Source organism: Phodopus roborovskii, unplaced genomic scaffold (genome assembly GCF_943737965.1).
Source record: "Phodopus roborovskii unplaced genomic scaffold, PHOROB, whole genome shotgun sequence".
NCBI classification, from domain to species: Eukaryota; Metazoa; Chordata; class Mammalia; order Rodentia; family Cricetidae; genus Phodopus; species Phodopus roborovskii.
In genome coordinates, this window is record NW_026125059.1 from 903,062 (window position 1) to 923,393 (window position 20,332).

A 20,332-nucleotide genomic window follows, 5' to 3' on the forward strand; every position below is an offset into this window, starting at 1 on the left:
AGTATCTGGTTGAGGGGATGGACACAGGTTAGTGGGGTAAAGAATGGATTTCGATAAAGGGTCATCTGGCTCCATGGCTCATGCTTAGGACCCAACACTGCATTTCCCAGTGTTCAGTGTACCTACTGGTTCTTTAGTTAGAGAAATCTGTGACTCACATTGCTTGAACCAGTGATGGGTGCAAAGAGAACAGAGCTAGAACCTCAAGCAACTTCCTGTCTCTGAAGAGCCTTTGGAAGGGCAGGAGGGTGGGCCCTGTTTCTAAAAATATGTGGGAGCTTCCGAACCTGCTAATGTGGCCCTAGGCAACCGTTCTACGTCTGGATTTTCTGGGTGGACCCTGGATACATTCCTAATATCCATATGAGAAGAAGGAATTCTGCAGTAACTCGCAGAGAAGAAGCCAAATGAAGATGTAGGCAAAGACTATAGAGATGTAGCCGCAAGCCAAGGCTACCTGGAGGGGCAAGGTGGGTCCTCCCCTAGAGTTTGTGGAAGGAGTACAGGAACACTTTGACCTCCGGTGTTACTCCAGGACTGCGAGAGTCTCTTTTTGTGGGTTCAATAATCGATTATGCTGTCCCATCACTGAAGCTCCAGAAAACTCAGATCTTGAGTCTATAAAATGGGGTGCTCTTGTAACAAATACCTGAAAGTGTGACAGTGAGTTTCAAATTGCATAATGATTGGGCTCTGAAGAGGTTTGAAGTACACATTGTAACAAACACACACTACCGTGAAGGGATGGTTAAAGGAAGTATAGGTGTTAAAGACACTCTGGGAGGTCTCCCAAGAAGTGAGGCTTGGGTTTATGGTTGGTCGGTTCCATTGCTTATAGGATGTGGGAGGGTAGGAACACCATGCAGAAGGACATGATGAATAAAAACTGTTCATCTTCTGACGGCTAAGAGGAAGAGAGGAAGAGGAAGAAGCCAGGGACACGACATGACTCACCCTTCATAAGCACACACTGCTCACTGATCTTTGTCTGCATTCCCTGTACCTGCTAATAGCCTATTCACTATGAACTCATGAATGGGTTAACTCAATCATGTCTCAATAATGCCATTATTTGGAGACCAAGATTTCAGCACACAATATGTTCAAAGAGATACTTCACATTCAAACTAAGTGGGAAATGATAGTAATGGTACCTCTGGCACCACGGAGAAGGAAGTCAGCAAAGAACACGTTACTGAAAACTAGGAAAGGCAGTGGTAGAGTATCAAAAGCTTTCCTGAGTTGTGTTCCCCTGGAGGCAGAATCATAAGAGAGCTAGATTTGGATGTTCGGCCACTGGAGGAGGTTTTCTGCCAAATATGAAGCCTGATTTCTCCTTGATGTTTGTTGTCAAATTTCAGAAGAAAGAAGTTGAGGAACTCCCATGAGAAGCTTGAACTTGGAGATCTTGGATGTTTTCAAGGAGAAGCATTTCAGGGAGAGGCTTCTCAACTACAGAGTATAGGCTGCAGATGAGGCAGAAAGTTGGTGTGCATCTCAGATCCAATCAATCATTCAGGACTCTTCTATGGAATGGCATCCACTCCTCAGCTACCTCAGGCTCTCAATAGGATGCTCTTGTCTAATGGAATCCATTCTTGGACTATCTCTTGGTTGCACAGAGAACTCCCCTGACCAATGGCATTCATCCTGAGCCTCTTCAGGGTTCTACAGTGAATCCTCCTGACCAGTGAATTCCACCATGGGTCACTTCAGTGTTCCACATTAAGACATTTCTGACTAGTGCCATCCACCTTGGGCCACACCAGGAGTACACAGAACACCCACCCACACACACAAAAACTAGTAATATTCATTCTTGGGGCTCCTCAGTGTACCACAAAGTTCTGGGCAGAGACATTGCTATCATGGACTGAAAAGGACAGAGACAAGTGAAATAAAGGCAGTATTGTAGATTGTTACAAGTGTGTATGTGTGTGTGTGTTTGGGGGATGGTGGTAGTGTTCCTGTAGTCACTTAGAGCAGCAGAAGTAGAGATTAACAGGGCCAGGCATTAGTTTTTTAAGAATCCTTGAATCTAAGCAGAACTTGCCATTTGGGATTCAAACTTTGGTAGCCAGGGACCCCTTTGTCAGCCTTTCCATTCTGAGAGGAATTGTCACCCTGTGCTTGTCTTGCCATCACAGCCACTAGATGGATGATTTTTACTTTTGAGACTCATGCCTGTGTGCAGAGGGCTTTCCCAAAGACAACCACACTAGAGTCCTGATAACCTTTTTTTTTTTTTTTTTTTTTTTTTTTTTTTGTGGTTTAACAGAAATTTGAGTGATTTTTGATTTTTATTCTTTTAACACAGAGCTGATGCTGCAGAGGATTGAGGCTTAAGGAGTTTAGGGGTGGATGGTGTATTCTAGACCTCACGTGTACACAAATGTGGGTTCTCAAGACATGCCTGTGACTATGACCGTGCTTTGAAAAAAAAGGCCCTTGCTCAGGTTGTAAGTTAAGAGCTTCAGCACCTGTGTGAACATCTGCGTGAAGGTCAGGAGAGGAGACACAGGATGCCGGAATGTACACAAGGGGAAGACAGAAGAAGAAATTTGAGAGATATGCTGTTAACTAACAATGTTGGAGCCCCTAAAGCTTGAAGAGGCAGCCATTTCCCTGGTCCACTGGAGAAGTGGCTATCCACACCTTGACTTTGGATTTGCAGCTTCCAAAGCCAAGAAAGGAAATCTCAAATGTCAACTGCCCCTAGGTGCAGTTGGGGTTGATAGGGGTGGGTAGGAGTGTGTATATACCCTCAGCTGTTCAGGCCATTTGAGCTCCCAGGAGTGCTGCTGGGCTAGACCCTCACATGTGTGTGGCTCCTCCATGAGGGCCATGGAGGGGACTGAAATGGCTTGGACTTATCCTCAGGAGCTTCAGGAACCTGGCAGAATCCTGTTCTTCTCTGCTGTAACTTCTCTGCAGTGATACAGTAGCTATTGAGCACAGTATTTGGCTGGAAAGTGGTGGCAAGTCCTTGTCTTGCAAAAGACTGGTCTGGCACTACCCTCCTGAGGGTACCAGGGGCCACTCCTCATCAGCTAAATAATATCTAGCCATCATCTAGCTATTACCACTAGAAAGAACCAATCCCAAAACAAATAATGGCCAAAACAGCCCTGCAAGTAGATCAGGGCCTGGAGATGACTTCTGGCCTTGAGACAAACACTGGTCCTTGGCTGATTCCTGCTCCTACTGAAAAACTGCACAGAAGGAAGGACATTCTATTAAACCAAGAGCTTTCTTCAGCCACGGCTCTTTGATACTTTATTATTATGCTGGTATGAGTCTGTTGAAATGAGTATCCACTAATCTCAAATAAAAGAGCCCTCTAGGTTAGAGGATCACAGTTCGTTTGGGAGTCCCTGCCTTCCCCTGAGCCTTGCCTCATCAAGAGAACAGCCAGGAGAATGGCTCTTTGTATCATATCCTGTTACATACAACCCAACCTGTGGGCATGAGGACAGGTGTCAGGTCTGAGGCTAAGGGCCTGAGTAGATCAGAGAGATCCTAGAGGGTATCAAGAGAACTTCCCATTCCTGGGCTACTGGATATGTTATGGGGCTGCCAGAGAGGAGCATCTACTAACTCTGTGTTCCTCTGTTTGAAGGAAGGAGCCACAACCAGAGCCATCACCAAGGTCAGTCCCTCCTGCCTCCAGTTGCCCTGATGTGTGCTGTACCCATCTTGCCTTGCTCTTTCTCTGTACACCGTGTGTCATGGGGCAGGGCTACCATGGGGCCCTGTGTGTGCTTCTGTGTGCAGTGTGTGATAGTGTGTCTTGGCACACATCCAGGGTCACAGGGATTTGGGCAGCAAATGGGTGGGGCTTCTTGAGGTCATCCCTCCCCAACACTGCCCACAGGGGACTCTGAGGCTGAGGTTCCTATGTACCCTGCAGGTATGTTGCTGGAATTTGCAGGCCCAGCTGGGAATCCCAAGCAGGGGGTCTCTCCCACCACTGTAGTGGGAGCGGGGAATACAGGGCTAGATGCTGGCAGAGGGAACAGGACCTTGCTATCCTGATAGCCCCTGGGTGGGAGAGAGCCAGAGTCCTCCTGAGGAGGTTGAGTTGCCCTATCCCCTCTCATACCTCCACGAAGATCCCCATCTCATTCCTCCTTCTCCCAGTCCCAGCTGGCCTCCAAGGTTCCATTGTGTTCAGGCTGCTTAGACAGGACTCCAGGGTCAAATTCACTTGGCAGAGAAATATGGAAACAGATCATGCTGTCCTAGCCCTTATAAGCAAAGAGAGACCATCTCACAGATTTTGAGTTCAGTGTGCATCTGCCTGGGTCTCCAAGGCCTTTGGGCCGAGTTGTCCTTCCCCACAAGTGACCTGTCCACAAGGTGATGTGTGACCATGGCCCCCAGACTTTAGGCCTATCTCCTGTGCCCCCCGGATAGCAGGGCGACCTAGAATATATATAAAAACCCCTCTCGTGTGCAGAGGAGGATGGACTTAGGCTGAACATACCCTCTACTTATTGGAGAAGGACACCGCCCTCCTCTTCCACACCACAAAAGGAGAATTTATAGGTGGTGCCCTGGATTGCAAAGACTGGCTTCCCAATTCAGCTAAAGAGACAGCCTCTGCTGGGAAACCCTGGCCACTAAGAAATCTAGCTGGAGAGAAATGGGCAATCTAGTGTAGTCTTGGCTGTTGACAAATGGAGGTAAGAAAGGTAGCCCCACCTGCCCTTGATGTGGTTAAACCGGAGAGTATTGGCATCCTCACTGCCCACTGGTACCCACCCCGACTCCTCATGTCCATCAGGGCTATTCTGGCCCGTCCCTCACTTGGCACGATTTCTAATGACCCTGGGCCCAGGAGTCTCTTTGGTCTTGGACACCAGGTTAGGCTGAGCTTGGCTGTGCCCCAGATGGACCTGACTGCCTGGCACTTGGCGCCCTGACTGGGAGCAGGTTGCCCAGGAGGCCTCCGGCCCCCAGCTTGTTGCCGTAGCTTTAGCACGCTCTGCGCGACTCTCGTCTCAGCCTCTCTTTCTCTTTCTTCCTCTTCTGCCCCCATCTGGAAAATCTTGCTGCCCCCAAGGGCTTTTAATCACTGTCACTGCCCTTCTTGGGCCCCTTTTCTTCGTCTGCTCTGTCTTTTGGGATGAGGTGCTGACCCTGAAATCAGGACTCAAGGTGAGGACCCATGGGAGCCCCCTGGCTCTCCGGTATGTTCCGTGGCTCCCCTGCTCTCCACCCCGCCACTCCTCTGTCTTCCCCGCGTGTAAGTGGTCCTGCCTGCCTGCACCTCCACACCCTTCCCTGAGGGCCAGCGCCCACCGACCCAGTCCTCCTGCCAGGACGCCCTGCTCCCAAAATGCTCAGTTGGGGCAGAACATTTGCCCTCCCTGGGAAGGGTGTGCAGGACCTTTGCACGGACACTGGGCTCCTCAAGGAGGTTGGGGCACCTGGAGAGCTGAGTGTTGAGTGAGTGAGGAGCAGTTTCTGTCAGTGAAGACCATGTTTCCTTCGCTGGGTTGTATACCTGCTGGCCAGGTGATGGATGGTGGGGTGGATCTCTGGCCTCTGCCAGGGGCAGCTAAACCCCTGCCCCCTCTTTAGCTTCAAGAACATAGGAAGTGTGTAGGAAATTACTACCTAAGGGGAAATAGTGGGATGAGCCTGTCCCTGGGCTCTTGTCTGAAATGCTAAGTGTGTGGGGGCAAGCTTAGCTCACCAGAGTCTTGCTATCCTTGGACTCTGACAGTCTAGCAGAAGTCAGTGGCCGTGCTCTGTCTGGCTCTAGGCATAGCCTTGCACTTTGCCCGGCAGTGCCAGATAGCATTATCTGTCTGGGTAAGAGGGTGGTGTGAACCTAGGACCTCTCCCTCTACTGCCTGAAGATAGCTTCCCAGTGTCTCGTGGTTCAGGACATAGCTGCATGGGATGGTTTGTTCCTGAGAGACCTAGATGACTAGGCTGTGACCATTGGGGGCATCTGGGTTGGGGGATCCAGGGCAGGTGGGAGCTCAGGCCTGTGCTGTACCGGTGTTTCTTGTGACCGCAATTGCTGTGACTGTCCTTTGTGGGCCTGTCCTCTTCCTCAGTGTTTTCTACCCTATGCCTAGAGGAGCCCTTAACCCCAGCTTTGCCTTTCTTGTCCATATGGGTCCACTCTTCTTCACAGATGGAGGTGTCTGTGTGTCTTGGTGCCCATCTACCCTATCTGACCTTAGCCAGTGTCTGTGGGCATATCTGTTACCCACCGGGCTTAGGTTCCTCATGGGCTGGCCAGTTGGTATCTGCCTGGGATTGATATTGGCCAACTGTTCCCAGATAGGATGGAGCTTTACTTTGCTGATGGGGCAGAAAAAAAAAAATGGGGTCAGCGGGAATGAACAGTGTCACACCAACACAAATTGGAGTCCTTGGCACCTACTGATCAGAGAAGGCTGTAGAAGCAGCTTTCTCCTCCTCAGATCTTGCCAGGCTGTCAAACCATGTTTTCCCAGACAGGAGTAACAAGCCACATGTGACATCCGTTAAAATGGACACAGTTGGTATTCATTCCTGAGTCTCAGTGGCCAGGTGTGATCAGTGGCTACCCCACTAGACAGCACCATTATTAGACATGGCCTCTATTGCTGCATCTAAGGTCCCTGCTTCTCAAGAAGCCATAGAGTTGGGGAACAAAAAAGACATTTGTCAAAGGTGCTGGGAATGGGCTACCTGTCTTTTGTTCTCAGGATGGACACAGGGGTCAGGGCCCAAGGGGTAGGCTCACTTGTTTAACGGGCTGTTTAACTCTGGGTCAAGTCATAGGGAAAGCTGTGGCAACAGTACCCTGCAGTAAGTCAGTAGCATGTGTGCAGCCTTTGTCCTACATCCCGAGTGTGTGAGGAGCCCGAAGCTGCTTGTGTCTACCTAATGTACCAAACGTATGTGGATGCTTAAGCAGAAGTGCAAACAGTTTGGCAACTAGCCTGCTTTCCAGAATCTAGTTCTAATTCTAATTTCTATTTACACTAGTTATCGAAATAAGTCCTTTGTTCCTAAGTGGAGAGGTTTGTGCGTCAATGACACATAACAGAGTGGAAGTGATTTGAATAAATGTGTAATGGAAATGGTCCCCTGGACACTTTCCTCCTGGGTCCTTTATGTTGATTTCTTCAGGTGCAAAGTTTGCAAAGTGTTGTTGTAAACTATACAGGAAGAGGGAAGGCCTTGAGGGGGGAAAATGTTTTTGTAATTTTATCTCTTTCTTTTTTTTCCTTTCCCTTTTTAGTTTTGGGTTTTCAGGACAGAGTTTCTCTGCATAGCCCTGGCTATCCTGGAACTCACTCTGTAGACCAGGCTGGCCTTAGATACTGATTGCTTCTTCCTTCATTTCTTCTTTCCTTCCTTCCTTCCTTACTTCCTTTCTTTTCCTTTTTTTTTTTTTTTTTTTTTTGCATGCTCTAATGCAAAACAAATCTCAAGAGTTTGGAGGGAGTCTTGAAAAGGGCCAGTGTTTGCTAGGATTTTGCTAAGGTACCTCAGGTACTTCTTTGGAGCTCTGTTGGCCCAGGCCATGGCAACCCCAGATGAACGTACTTGGTCAGTTCTTCTAAATATGAGTATGTCCCCAAGCCTCTTCTCTTGAGTGTCCTTTTAATTGAGGAGAGCCATTGCCTCCTGGATAAATAAAAGCCCACTGCCAACAGGGCCATAGGCTGGTGTGGTCAAATCTCGCCGCTTGCCAATTGGTTTGTAAAGCTAAATTGCACATTTTCCCCCTCCCTAAAAAGAGCATGCTTTGCGGCAGTGACATCCCAGACTATCTCCATCCACATCTGGCCTCCTGCAATATCTTGGTTCATGTATTATTATTATTTTTTTTTGGCATGGATATAGCAAAAAATAATACATCTCTTGAAACATGAACCCACACTCTCTGGCTTTGGAAGGAAAAGGTATTTTTGGAGGAAAACCACAGGGATTCTTTTTCTCCAAAAATAGAGAACTATTTTCTTTCCCAGGCCGCGGAAGACTTTCGCGCGCACCCCCTTTCTCTCTGCCCTTGCTCAGACGCAAACACTGCGGCTGGGGTACTGTGAGCCTGAACTCCCTGAGTGGTCACAGTGCCTCAGTTACCTGCTCTCTGTTCCGGTCCTGTCGCCGCCCCCGGGACTAACTATGCTCTCCTCATTTCCAGTAAAGGCAGACCGTGCCGAGGGTGCCTGTGTGGATGCTGCCCCGGACACTCTAGGTACCGCGCAATGCTCGCACGGACTGACCACGCTGCACGCCCCTGCCCTCCCTGCTTACTAGAGGTTCAGGATGAGCCGGCACAGTGCCCACCCGACTCTGGGTCCCCTGATGCCTAAGCACAGGGCAGAGCTGGGCGCCTGGCCTCCGACTCTTGATGGAGTCCCCTCCTGTCAGAGCAGGGGCTGGCTGGCCAGGGTTACTGCTGTAGAAACAGTCCAATGTCCTTCAGGAAACTTTTCCTCTGGAGCCGGCCACTCTGGTACCTCTACTAGGCATTAAGGACTGACCCTTAGCCGGCACCTCATTGAGGGAGGCAGCTCGCTGTGTTCTGGGCTCTTCAGGGCCCCCAAAAGCCAGAGGCCATGTCTCCCCCTTCTGACTTGCAGGCCTGGTTTAGGAAAGACTGGAAACAGGATGGTGAAAAGCCTCCTAACCCTTTGCACCTTGACTACTCCTTTTCCGTCCTATTCCCTGTCTGTTGTCCATGTGTGAAGGCATCTGTCCTGCTTGCTCTGGGGCCCCTGCCTCCTGGTTGCCCTCCCGTGCCTGTCCCTTTCCTGGCTGGTACAACCCAGCCATACACAGGCAGCTGTGGTGGCCCCCGCATGGGGGAGCCCCCATCGTGTGCATGAGGCCAGCTGTGCCGAGCAGCATGCTGTGCATTTGCACCCGTGCATGCTGCGTGTCCTTCTCCACTGGGAGAGGGGCTTGAAGGCCACCTCCCCGCCCCACGGGCCTCTCTGCTGGCTCTGTGCACTGGAGGTGGGTGCTTGTGGGGAGAGTGTTGCAGCTGCAGGCAGGGAGCTGGGTGTCTGGACTGCCCTGGGAGGCAGCCTGCTCAGGCCCTGGCTGAAGCTACCTTGCTTGCCCATGGCATTTGTGTCCAGGTGCTTCTGGCCACAGATTGGACCTTAAGGGCAGAGGCTAAGGTCAGGCTGCTTGAAGACCAGAAAGTCTGGGAAGGATGGGCTTGCAGGAGCCCAGCTGAAGTCCGCCTTGCTGTACGTGTTCTTGTGGACTTTCCTTTGGGCATCCTTAGTCCATGCACATTCTCTGTGGATGCTGGCTCCCTGCATCGCTGAGTCTGGTTCCTCGTGCACTGACTAGGGTGAGGGCAATCTTATGGCTGGTTTCCTTTTGAGTTTTACTCCTGGCTAACTCCTGACTCCACACAGGGTAGTTGTGTTTATGGGCTCTCTCGCTGGGGCTTTAGAGGATGTTCTAAAGAGCTTCCTACCTGATGTTTGCTTTTATCTTGGCTTGGTGGCTTGGGAGGTAAGAGTCCCTTAGACTCTATGCCTCTATCCAGGCCCTAGAGATGTGGAAGACTGTGTGGGGACTGAATGTCAACCGCAATCTACTTTGTCCCTTTCTCTGTCAGGGCCTCCTTCTAAGGAAGGGACGGTATGAAGAGTTGGAGACTGAAGAACCAAGGCTAAGGGTGGGGGTCTGTTTCCCGGCAGCTGCACCTCTGCTGTGAGCTGCAGCCCTGTGTAGGGCTAGAGTCCAGGCCTGCGTTTGTGTGGTTGCTAACTTCTCTTGGTGGCTGCAGAAGAAATTACTACTAAGAAGGAAGAGTGGCCAACTTTGGGTAACCTGACCGGAGGGATCTATTTCAATCCCTCTTGGTGTAACAGAGGCTGGGGGTCAGGAGGACCTAACTATAACCATCTACGGCATTTCAGTCTGCCTGACAGCCAGAGTTAAATATACACTGATTATAAATGTTGCAACTTTGAGTGGCTCCTGGGACCCCAGCAGCAAAGCAGCTCTGTAACTCCATTCAGGATGATCCAAACCAGGCTTTCTTAGTGGTGACTCATTTCCCTTCCTTCAGCGTATAAGCTGGGGTAGGGGTGCTGAGGCACAGGAAGAGCCCCTGACTGATACTGGGAAGCATGAGCTCCCCCTGCCTAGCTCCTACCCTCTCTACCCTGGGTGGACCACGAGAGACATTGTCTTGGGTCTTTAATAGTTCCTGTGGTATGGGGGACCCACAGGAGGAGAAAACATATTGGAAGCCACAGACCCCTGAATATCTGGTTTTCCCTAGACCCAGCTAGAATTTTTTGTTTAGAAGGGGGTCAGAAGGTCTCGTGGACTGTGGGTGCCCCTGGCCACTAGCTGCCTGTGTGTGGCTGCCAGGGTTTCAGTGAAGTACACAAGTCGGAACTTAGGGCCATTTTCCAAAGCTAGAAGATGCCGCTGGCTCCTGATGCTCCCGGGACACAGGACACTTTGAAGCTGCCTCAGTTTCCCTGTGTTTTGTGCCTCTGGCTTCCTCTTCTTCCTCCTCCTTTAAACAGTTTGCGAAGGCAAGGGTAGCCTCCTAAGTTGCCTACTGTCCCGATGGGGTGGGGAGGGCCACTAGCCCCATCCACAGTCCGAAGTGGATGGCCTTAGCACTGTGGCTGTCTTCTCTGTGATAGCCAGCTCTGTATTATCTGTTGAACATGTCTCTCTGGCTGGTGGCCCATGGTAGTGCACTGTGGCTGGGTATGAGTTGGGGTCTGAGGCATCGGTGAACAATACTAAGCACTGAAATTTCCTTGGAGTTACTTTAGTATTGCTAGGTATTCCTTGGAGTTACTTTAGTATTGCTAGGGATTGCCACAGGCCCTGTCTGAAGCTATTCCGGGAAGTTCTGTGGCCCCTGTGTGGCTGAACATGTTAGTCCCACTTCACAAGAGACTTGCTGCCTTCTGCCTCTGGGGTTATAGTGGAGTCGTCAGTAGAAAAAGTAACTGGCCTGGACTGAGTCATGTTGTCCCCAGAGCAATGGGTGGAGTCCACCTCTGTCTGGAGCATCACAGTCACAGACCAGATATCTAGATCACAGTGAGCTGCTGAGCTCTGGGATTATGAAGAAACATAGGGTGAGGGAGGATCTAGGACCTTCTAGAATCTGGAAATAGTAGTGCAGTGGAAAAGAACTTTGGGCAGGGGCTGGCTGTCATTTCTCCATTTCCCAGCCACCACCTGGGGCCGGCTGAAGCTTGGGATAGCCAGTCCTGTGATAGTAGAAGCCTAGCCTCTGAGTAACCTCATCCCTGATGTCCTCCTAGAAACACCCTAGGGGAGGGATCTGAAGCCCAGAAACCAGACAGTGCTGGGCATCAGCCCCACATAGAGGCTAGGCAGCTTCTGGGACTCATAGAAAAAGATTGGATCTAGACGCATTAGTTGTAGCCCTGATCTCAGATGATCCTAAGACAGGAAGTGATATGATTACAGGGACACTCCAGGGGCAGTTGGAATGGGCAACAAAGGTCCAGGGAGGAGATCCAGTCTCCAGCGTCTGGGGTTAGTTATGCCTAGGAGTCATTTGGGGAAGCTGACGTGGCAGTGTGGAGAGAGCCCAGGCACCTTGTGGTGATAGCTGAATGATTTAGGAGTCCCGCCGTTGCCTCCTCGGGTCCGGCCACACCTGTGCGGCTCCTCACCCCTGCCCTGTGCTTCACCAGCCACTGCTCCCCCTTCCCAGCGTGGTCGGTTATTCCTTGGACTTGCATCTCCCTCCTGGCTTGGGGGGTGGGGCGAGGGGCGTCAGCTGCAAACAGACATGACTTGTTATTTCCGGAGTGATTTCTCTTGCTGTTTTTCTGTGTGTCTGTCTGTGCCTGTTCTGTCTGCTGGTCGGTTATCCTGGAAACAGTCAGAAGGTCAGTTTGAAAGATCGTGTCTTCTCCAGCCCCCGAGGCGTGGCTGCCAAGGGGAAAGGGTCTCCCCAGGCCCAGACGGTCCGGCGGTCCCCCAGTGCTGATCAGAGCCTCGACGACAGCCCAAGCAAGGTGCCCAAGAGCTGGAGCTTTGGTGATCGCAGCCGCGCACGCCAGGCCTTCCGCATCAAGGGTGCTGCATCCCGGCAGAACTCAGAAGGTGGGTCAGCACCACCTCCCCCAAGGCTGGTGGCTGCTGGGGGAAGGACATTAGCACTTGGCTATAAGGTGCAAATCAGAGTCTCGTGGAGCAGGAAGCCCCCATTCTTAAACTTTTAAGCGGCACCACGTCAGACGAACCACTTATCTTGGAAGTTCCATTACTTGCAGTGAGACCTCTAGCAGATAACAGAGAAGAAGCCTTGGACCCTCTAGGTATCACCCCAAGCCCTCTCCACCACTGGGCTCCATGCCTACTTCTCTCTCCCTCCAGTCTGTGCATGTCACATACACGATATCGAGCCTCATTGCACACCGAGCATGGTGTCTCCAAGGATCATCTGTGCTGTCAAGTGTTACAGCGGCCTTCATTTCTTGGCTGAACAGTGACCACAACGTGGTCATCCATTCATCTGCTGGAAGGGTGTCCTCTAAACCCTCATGCTGTTCAGGCAATAGCTTTTGGAGAAGAGACTGACAAAGGAGAAGCGCAGGGAGGCAGGGGTGGGTACTCCAGTGCAGCAGAGGCATTGAAGGGGTATCCTGGGGAAGCCTGAGTGGCCCCCTGATGGTCAGCCTGGGGATTGCCTTGTTGTAACCATCTTCTCAGAGTCTGTGCTTCCTTCCACCCAGAAGCAAGCCTCCCTGGGGAGGACATTGTAGAGGACAACAAGAGCTGTAACTGCGAGTTTGTGACTGAAGATCTCACCCCTGGCCTCAAAGTCAGCATCAGAGCCGTGTGGTGAGGGACTCTTGTCTATTCTGCATGAGAAGGCCCTCCTGTTTAGTGACCTCGTGGGGTCTTGCTGAGTCACCAAAGGCTATAACTACTGGGAAAGCACAAGGAGTCCCGAGGAGGACTCCTGCCCGTTCTAGCTCCTCTATCTGTCCTCTTGTTCCCAGAGGGCCAGGGAGCCCTGGCGGAGCTGTCTGAACCTGAGAGCCCAGGCCCCTGACTGTGTGGATGAAATGGAAGCCAAGGGCAGGAGGGTTTTTCAGAAAACCAGTAGCTGCCACATGCCAGTGGCTCCAAGGAGAATAGGACTGAGTAAGCCCATGGTGGGGAGGGGTAGTGGGCAGCCCAGCTAAGGACGGATTGTACTTCCCAGGAATTGTGGTCTTGGTGCTGTTTGAGGGTGAAAGGAAGTTAGATATGGGAACTGGCCCCTGGCAGTGTAGCCTCTGTCTGGAATTCATGATCTATCCATCTCTGCAGTGTTATGCGATTCTTGGTATCTAAGCGAAAGTTCAAAGAGAGTCTGCGCCCATATGACGTGATGGATGTCATCGAACAGTACTCAGCCGGACACTTGGACATGTTGTCCCGCATCAAGAGCCTGCAGTCCAGGCAAGAGCCCCTGCCTGTCCAGTCTGGGCATGAACAGGGCCCTCCGGGACAAAACCAGGCGTGGCACAAGGGGCACCAAGGGCTGGGTGACAGGTGTGCAGAACAGGGCCAGTGCCACCATTGGAGGTCTCTTCCCACCTTGTTGGCTTCTCGTTGCTTTCTGCTGTGTTTTCATACCATCTGTCTGTCTTTAGTGTTTTGTTTTTTTTTTTTCCTGCCCTTCCCTTTCCTCCCCCACTCACCTGCACTGTGGTGGTGAGTGTGTGTATGTGTGTGTCCACATGTACATGTGTGTGCACATGTGTGTGAATCTGTATATGTCTGGGCATCTGAATGTACTCATGTGCTTGCATGTGAGCATATGTGTGTGCAAACATGTGCATATGAAGTGTGGGTGTGTGCATAAGCGCCATGTGCTATGCTGTGTATGTGCACATGTGTGTTGGTAATATATGTATACATGCTGAGATGGGAGTGTTTCTGTGAAGAGAGGGCTTCTATAGGCCCTGCCAGGCGGTGACTGGGAACCCTGGAGCTGTTCCTCCAAGATACAGCCATCTGCTTCCTCATGGTGGAGTCCTACTTCCTGAGTAGGAAGCGCATCAGAGGCAACCACTGGCTTGTCTGTGTGTGAGAATAGGCTTGCTTATTCTAGAAGTTATATACACATGCACTGTGTACACATGAGTAAGGTCTGAGTCCACCCACACATACACATGCATTCAACATGAGCAGGTGTGTACACATGCAGACACATATCCATGATTGTTTCGACCTACCCCCAACATTCTCACAGGAACACATCCTCAGATGCAAAACACATGCAAGTGTGCATTCCTGCATGTGCAGGAGGACACAGGTGTGTGCACAGACCATATCCACAACGGTCCCAGCACGTCCCTGCTCCCCGTGTTCCTAGGCACACACTCTTAGCCACACACATCATTTACACATGTGTGTGCTTGTGATACCTGTGAGGAATCCTGTCTCCTGGGGGAGGGGGCCACACCCTGCTTTCCAGTCCTGGAAGTGGTGCCTGGGTTTTGATTAGACAGAGAGTAAGGACAATAAAGACAGCCTGGAGAAACCCTTGAGGTCACAGAAAGTTGCATCAAAGGCAGATGTCACAGAGGCAGGGCTCCTAGGCCATGAGCTGCTCTCATAAGCAGAGGCCAGGCAGGTGTCCCCTAGCTCTGACTGGCTTCCCCAGAGCATACGTTGTACATGTGTTGCATGTGAGTGAGTGAGTGAGTGAGTGAGAATTCCCATCCTCTAGCCTAGCACCATGCCCATCCTCACAACTATTTGCTCCACGGCCTCTTCCACGCCACACTCCCCCTTTCCTTCTCTTTCTGTCTGGGAAACAGATGCCAATGAGGAGTCCTGTGCTTCTGGCCTCTGATGCAGAGTCCTGTTGCCCTGTAGTTGCTTCCTGGGACTTCATTCCCAGCACCAGTCCATCCTGCACTCCACTTGAGGGTCAGTGGGCAGGCTGGACAGTGCTTGGGGGCATGGGAAAAGCCTGACAGATGTGAGGGCAGAGTGTGGGCCCACCATTCCGTTTTGAGCATGTGTGCCGGAAGAATCTCTATTGTCAAGTTGTTCCGTGTCTCTGTGCATGTGCCGCAAGTCACCTTGGGTTGTTTATGACGTGTTTTGCTGGTGTCTCTCTTCTTGTTTACGCTGCCAGGATAGATATGATTGTGGGCCCCCCACCCCCTTCAACTCCCCGGCACAAGAAGTACCCTACCAAAGGACCCACGGCCCCTTCGAGAGAGTCACCCCAGTACTCACCTAGGTTAGGATGCACTGCCTACTCCCAACCTGTCTGAATGGCCAGCCCCTTTGCTCTAGGCCGCATGATAGCAGCACCTTGCACTTTTCCTTCTACAGGGCAGGGGACATTTGGGTTCTCTCTCTTACTGAAGGGCATGTTAGGGAAAAAAGCTACTCCCTCCCAGGGCTGTTAGGTAGCATCCTGAGTCCTCCATCTACACCGACCACATTTCCATGAACTTCTCTATGACATCTGCTGAGGCTGCTAAAGCAGAGGGCCTTGATGGCCAGTGACACTATGACCTTGACTAGCTCAAGCCCTTCACACCTGCCCCTTACTGGGGTGGACACCATGCATGTGGTCCTGATCTTGGGTCTGTGTAGATTAAAGCAGATGGGAGTGCTTTCCTGGACTACTTCCTCAGGTGTGAGATGCACCTGCCTCCTAAATTGTTCTGAAGAATAAGTGAAGACAGGATATAACTTGGTGGTAGAGCACTTCTCTGCCATGTAAAAGACCCTAGGTTCAATTCCCAGCACTGTAGGGGGCAGGGGGCAGAAATAAACAAGAGAACCCCCCACACACACACACACACATAGTACACCTAGCACCAAGATGGCTCTGCCAGTTCTGGTGCTATTTCAAGTTGTCACCACCATCATTGATGTCATTGATAAGAAAGATGGCAGCCCACCTTATCCAGTCCCTCAGCAGATTGTCAGATGGGAGATGGGGGGCGGACAGGGAACAGTCAGATAATTCCCTGTCTCCTTCTGGTGGGGCCTGATTGTCCAGGAAAAGTAAACCTCTCAGGAGCAGGCTCAGGAGGCCACGTAGACCCTGCCCTGTCTGTCAGCCGGGGACAGAAGAGCTCTGGGCAGCTCAGAGAGTTCGGGAAATTGGAACTGGCAGATGTAGCCTCCGTCCACCCTTTGGGTCATGAGGACAAAGGTCAAGGTGATGAGCATGTCAGTCCATGAGAGCGGGAGCAGGTAGTGAGCAGCTCTTAGCCAGATGACATCCAGACTGAGTGGTCCGTGACATTATCTGACGAGACTGAAGCCCATTTAGTCCCCTGGGTCTTTCTGCTAGTCCTGTCCCCTGATCATCCAGGCCATAGGCCGGGAAGGCCCTACAGACCTCAGAGCCCCCTCAGCCTTCTCCGGTGATATCCAGACACTCAGCACATCACCCAAGAGCTGAGAGGCCCCTGGGGACTGAGTCTGATGCTCCAGCCTGAGTCCTGGGGGGAGGAAGTGGCACAAGGTCCTCACAGGACCCTTGTCTGGCCACCTTGCAGCAACTTGAAGCCCACCCAAGATCCATGAGGCAGATGGCTCGTCACGTGGCGGGGGTGAAGGGGCTGTGCATCTGTGCCTGGGCCTTGTGGGCAGTGGGACATGAGGGAGCCTGTTCCTTTGCTGTTGTCTCTGATGCTCGGAGCCAGAAGGTCCCACCTGCCATCCCTCCCCCCACCTTTGCATGAGCCCAGCATGAGCCCAGTGGCATGCGGAGGCTGCCCCCCTCCCCCGGGCCGATGCGAGCCTGAACCTTCCTCTGCAGTTGGCACAAAAGCAGGCAGGGCGCCCCGTTTTGTAGAAAGTGGAGGGAGAACCTGCTGACATGCTCCTGCTTGAGTGCTTTGCTGCGTGTGGGGCTGCACAGCTCAGCTGGAGAAGCCTCGCTCAGCCTCACTCTGGGTACAGCGGGCTCCTAGGCTCTCTGCAGGCTCTTCATTTTTTAAGTGACCTGCAGCTCCCAGCCCAAGCTCACTCTTGGGACACCCGCCAGCCCTGCCACAGCCCTACATGCCCTCGTCACATGCCATGGATCTGTTGGTGCCACACTGGGCAGATAAGAACCCCCATCCTCGGAGGACAAAGGAATCGCTTCCCTTCTTGTCGGTATCATAGTATCGTTACTGAGCAGCTCGGTTGAATTCCTCATCTCGCCCAACACTTACGTGCACACATTCATTCACATGGGTGTGAGTATACCCCCCCACACACATGTGAGGACACATACATCACACTCTCATGCATGCATCAGCGCACTTGCGTGCATATGTCCCCAACCACCACCTCACAAGTCCCTGGTTGGCAGTGCTCATCTCTCCCCTGGCTGTGCTTTGGCAGCTCCTATGTGGTCCCTGTCTCCTTTCCCCTGATGCATGGAGCTGACACTCACCGTCTCCCTGCTTCTGTTGTCCTTGCCGCAGACATTTAACACTGTCCCTGTCATACCCATTGGGGTCCAAGGAACTCCATGGCACATTAATGTGGGAGTAAAGCTGGCAGGGGGTGGCTTTGGGCAAAGTTACAACCTCCCCTACTCTAGTCCCTTGGCTGGATGCCCACCAGCAACCTCTGACCCCATGGGCCCCAGTTTGCTGTGAGACCCGTGAATCCCAGGCCCTGGAAGAGCTATGAGGCAAGGCCAATGGGGATGGAACCATAGTAGAGAGGGCCCTGGGGAGAAATTTCCCCTTTACTCCTTGTTAATGTGCCAGATCCCATGGGGATGGAACAGATAGGAAACAGGACCCAAGGCGTCAGGAGGCAGCCTGCGATCACGAGGCACCGGTGTCCATCTGCCTGGCACCTGCTGCTCCCCGGTCAGCTCTGGATAGGGTTCAGAGCTCAGATCTGGGGGGCTGTGGGTTAGCCCAGGAAGAAGGGGCAGGGGCCTGGTCTTACCCTCTCAAACTCATACTTGGGGGCTGGGTCTCTATTCCTGCTAGAGTGGACCAGATTGTGGGGCGGGGCCCAACAATAACCGACAAGGACCGCACCAAAGGCCCAGCGGAGACGGAGCTGCCTGAAGACCCCAGCATGATGGGACGGCTTGGGAAGGTGGAGAAACAGGTAGGAAAAGCCTAGAAAGGGAGCGGCCTCTGCTGTCTCTCTGTCTCATTTTGTTAGCCATAGGCTGCTGAGCAGCCCAAGCATAAAGGTAGATGGCAGCAGGAGTGGGCACAGCTCTATGAAATACCCGATAACCCTGTGAAGATTGTCTTCCCGTAGTCAGGACCTGGAGCTTGGAAGTACCTAGAAGGGTAGCTGTCGGGCCTGGTTTTTATTTGCGGGTAACCACTGTGGAACTTGCCATAGGTTGCCCCGCCCTCCCCCCCTTTTTTTTTTTGAGACAAGGTATCTCTTTGTAGCTTTGGAGCCCGTCCTGGAACTCGCTCTGTAGACCAGACTGGCCTGGAACTTACAGAGATCCATCTGCTTCTGCCTCCCAAGTGATGGGATTAAAGGCATGTGCCACCACCGCCCAGCTCCTCTCTTTTCCTTGCCCAGTACCAATCCTCACTCTCTTGGAGATGGATCCTTAGGAGCCACCACATGAGTACCTTCATCAGCTGACCTGAGATCAGGCGCAGGCTAAGCTCAGAGGTTGAACTGTTGAAGTCCTGGATAGAGAAAGGGCAGCTCCCAGGTTCCTTCTTCCCAGTGCATCCTGGGTCCTTTCCTCAAAAGTCCAGCCCAGCAACTTCCACTCTTGCAGGTCTTATCCATGGAAAAGAAGCTAGACTTCCTGGTGAGCATCTACACGCAGCGAATGGGCATCCCACCAGCAGAGACAGAGGCCTATTTTGGGGCCAAGGAACCTGAGCCGGCGCCACCTTACCACAGCCCAGAGGACAGCCGTGAGCATGCAGACAAGCATGGCTGTATCATTAAGATCGTCCGCTCCACCAGCTCTACAGGCCAGAGGAACTACGCTGCACCCCCAGCCATGCCCCCTACCCAGTGTCCTCCATCCACCTCGTGGCAGCAGAGCCACCAGCGCCACGGCACCTCCCCTGTGGGAGACCATGGCTCACTGGTACGCATCCCACCACCCCCTGCACATGAGCGGTCGCTGTCTGCCTACAGTGGGGGCAACCGGGCCAGTACCGAGTTCCTGAGGCTGGAGGGCGCCCCAACCTGCAGGCCCCCTGAGGGCGCCCTGCGGGATAGCGACACGTCCATCTCCATCCCATCTGTGGACCACGAGGAGCTGGAGCGCTCTTTCAGCGGGTTCAGTATCTCACAGTCCAAGGAGAACCTGGATGCCCTAGGCAGCTGTTATGCAGCTGTGGCGCCATGTGCCAAGGTCAGGCCCTACATTGCAGAGGGGGAGTCTGACACAGACTCAGACCTCTGCACACCGTGCGGGCCTCCCCCACGCTCTGCCACTGGTGAGGGCCCCTTTGGAGATGTGGGTTGGGCAGGGCCCAGGAAGTGAGGCTGGGCTGGGCTGCTGGGCCCCATGCCACACCCACTCCTGTTCCTGGTTTGGAGCTGGAGTTCCAGGGTCTTTCCTAAAGTGACAGAAGGACATAGAGTAGCGTGGGGTTGTGAGGATGCTCATGGGATCTGGCTCTCAGGGTTCACGTGGAGTGGAGATGAGGCAGGGCTACTTGGCACACATGGTAACATTTATTGAAGTTCTTTTCCAACCAGGTGAGGGAGGTTGAGGCTGGGCCCTGCAGGCCCCAGGAGCTACCTATGGCAGCAAAGCTATCCCTGCCCAGGCTTCTTGGGGGACAGACACTGCCCTGTGAGTGGGGAGCAGCAGAGTGATGGTGGCACCTGTGAGTGGTGGTGTGGCTGGGTGGTCCCAGTACATGGGAGGTCTCAGTGGAGCAGGTCTGTCTACTGCTGATGACCAGTCCTCAGACCCATGGGTCCCCCAGCTTAGGCTGGAAGCTCAGGAGGTATAGTAGTAGGTCTCTCACACCTGACTGCTTATCCCTCAGTCTCTGACTGCCTCAGTAAAGCGTTACCAGGCCCACTGTTTGTATGTGGCTGGGAAATGCTCCTCATCCCTGGGCACCTAGCTAGAGAGCTGCCGGCCAGCATCTTCCTCCCTGTTCCACAATCCGTGGACCCTTCCATGGGAACCACCCTTAGATCAGGACCCTTTTCCTGGAGACGAGGAAGGGGTGAATCCTTAGGGACCAACCTGGAGCTTAGAACTGACCCTTGAACCTCCCACCCATGGCTTCCACCTCTTAGGGGAGGGAGGACCCAGCTCACAGCCTTTTCTGGAAGGAGTTCTTTGGGAGGTTCTGGCTGCCTCATCCCTGGCACTGTAGCCCAGGAGGTCTGGATTGACATCTCATGG

The 20,332-nt window shown here is 52.6% G+C and overlaps 1 protein-coding gene across 1 annotated transcript in view; it reads left to right on the forward strand.

The window, feature by feature from the left end:
• Kcnq2 (potassium voltage-gated channel subfamily Q member 2) overlaps positions 1-19,459 on the forward strand; it is a 53,694-nt gene extending 34,235 nt beyond the window's left edge. The window contains exons 11-17 of the mRNA XM_051184613.1: positions 3,620-3,649; positions 11,870-12,093; positions 12,726-12,834; positions 13,309-13,440; positions 15,131-15,238; positions 17,958-18,081; positions 18,728-19,459. Of these exons, the coding sequence (XP_051040570.1) occupies positions 3,620-3,649; positions 11,870-12,093; positions 12,726-12,834; positions 13,309-13,440; positions 15,131-15,238; positions 17,958-18,081; positions 18,728-19,450 (1,450 nt within the window). The 3' untranslated portion in view covers positions 19,451-19,459. The remainder of the gene's footprint in view (positions 1-3,619; positions 3,650-11,869; positions 12,094-12,725; positions 12,835-13,308; positions 13,441-15,130; positions 15,239-17,957; positions 18,082-18,727) is intronic.
• The last annotated feature ends 873 nt before the right edge of the window (positions 19,460-20,332 follow it).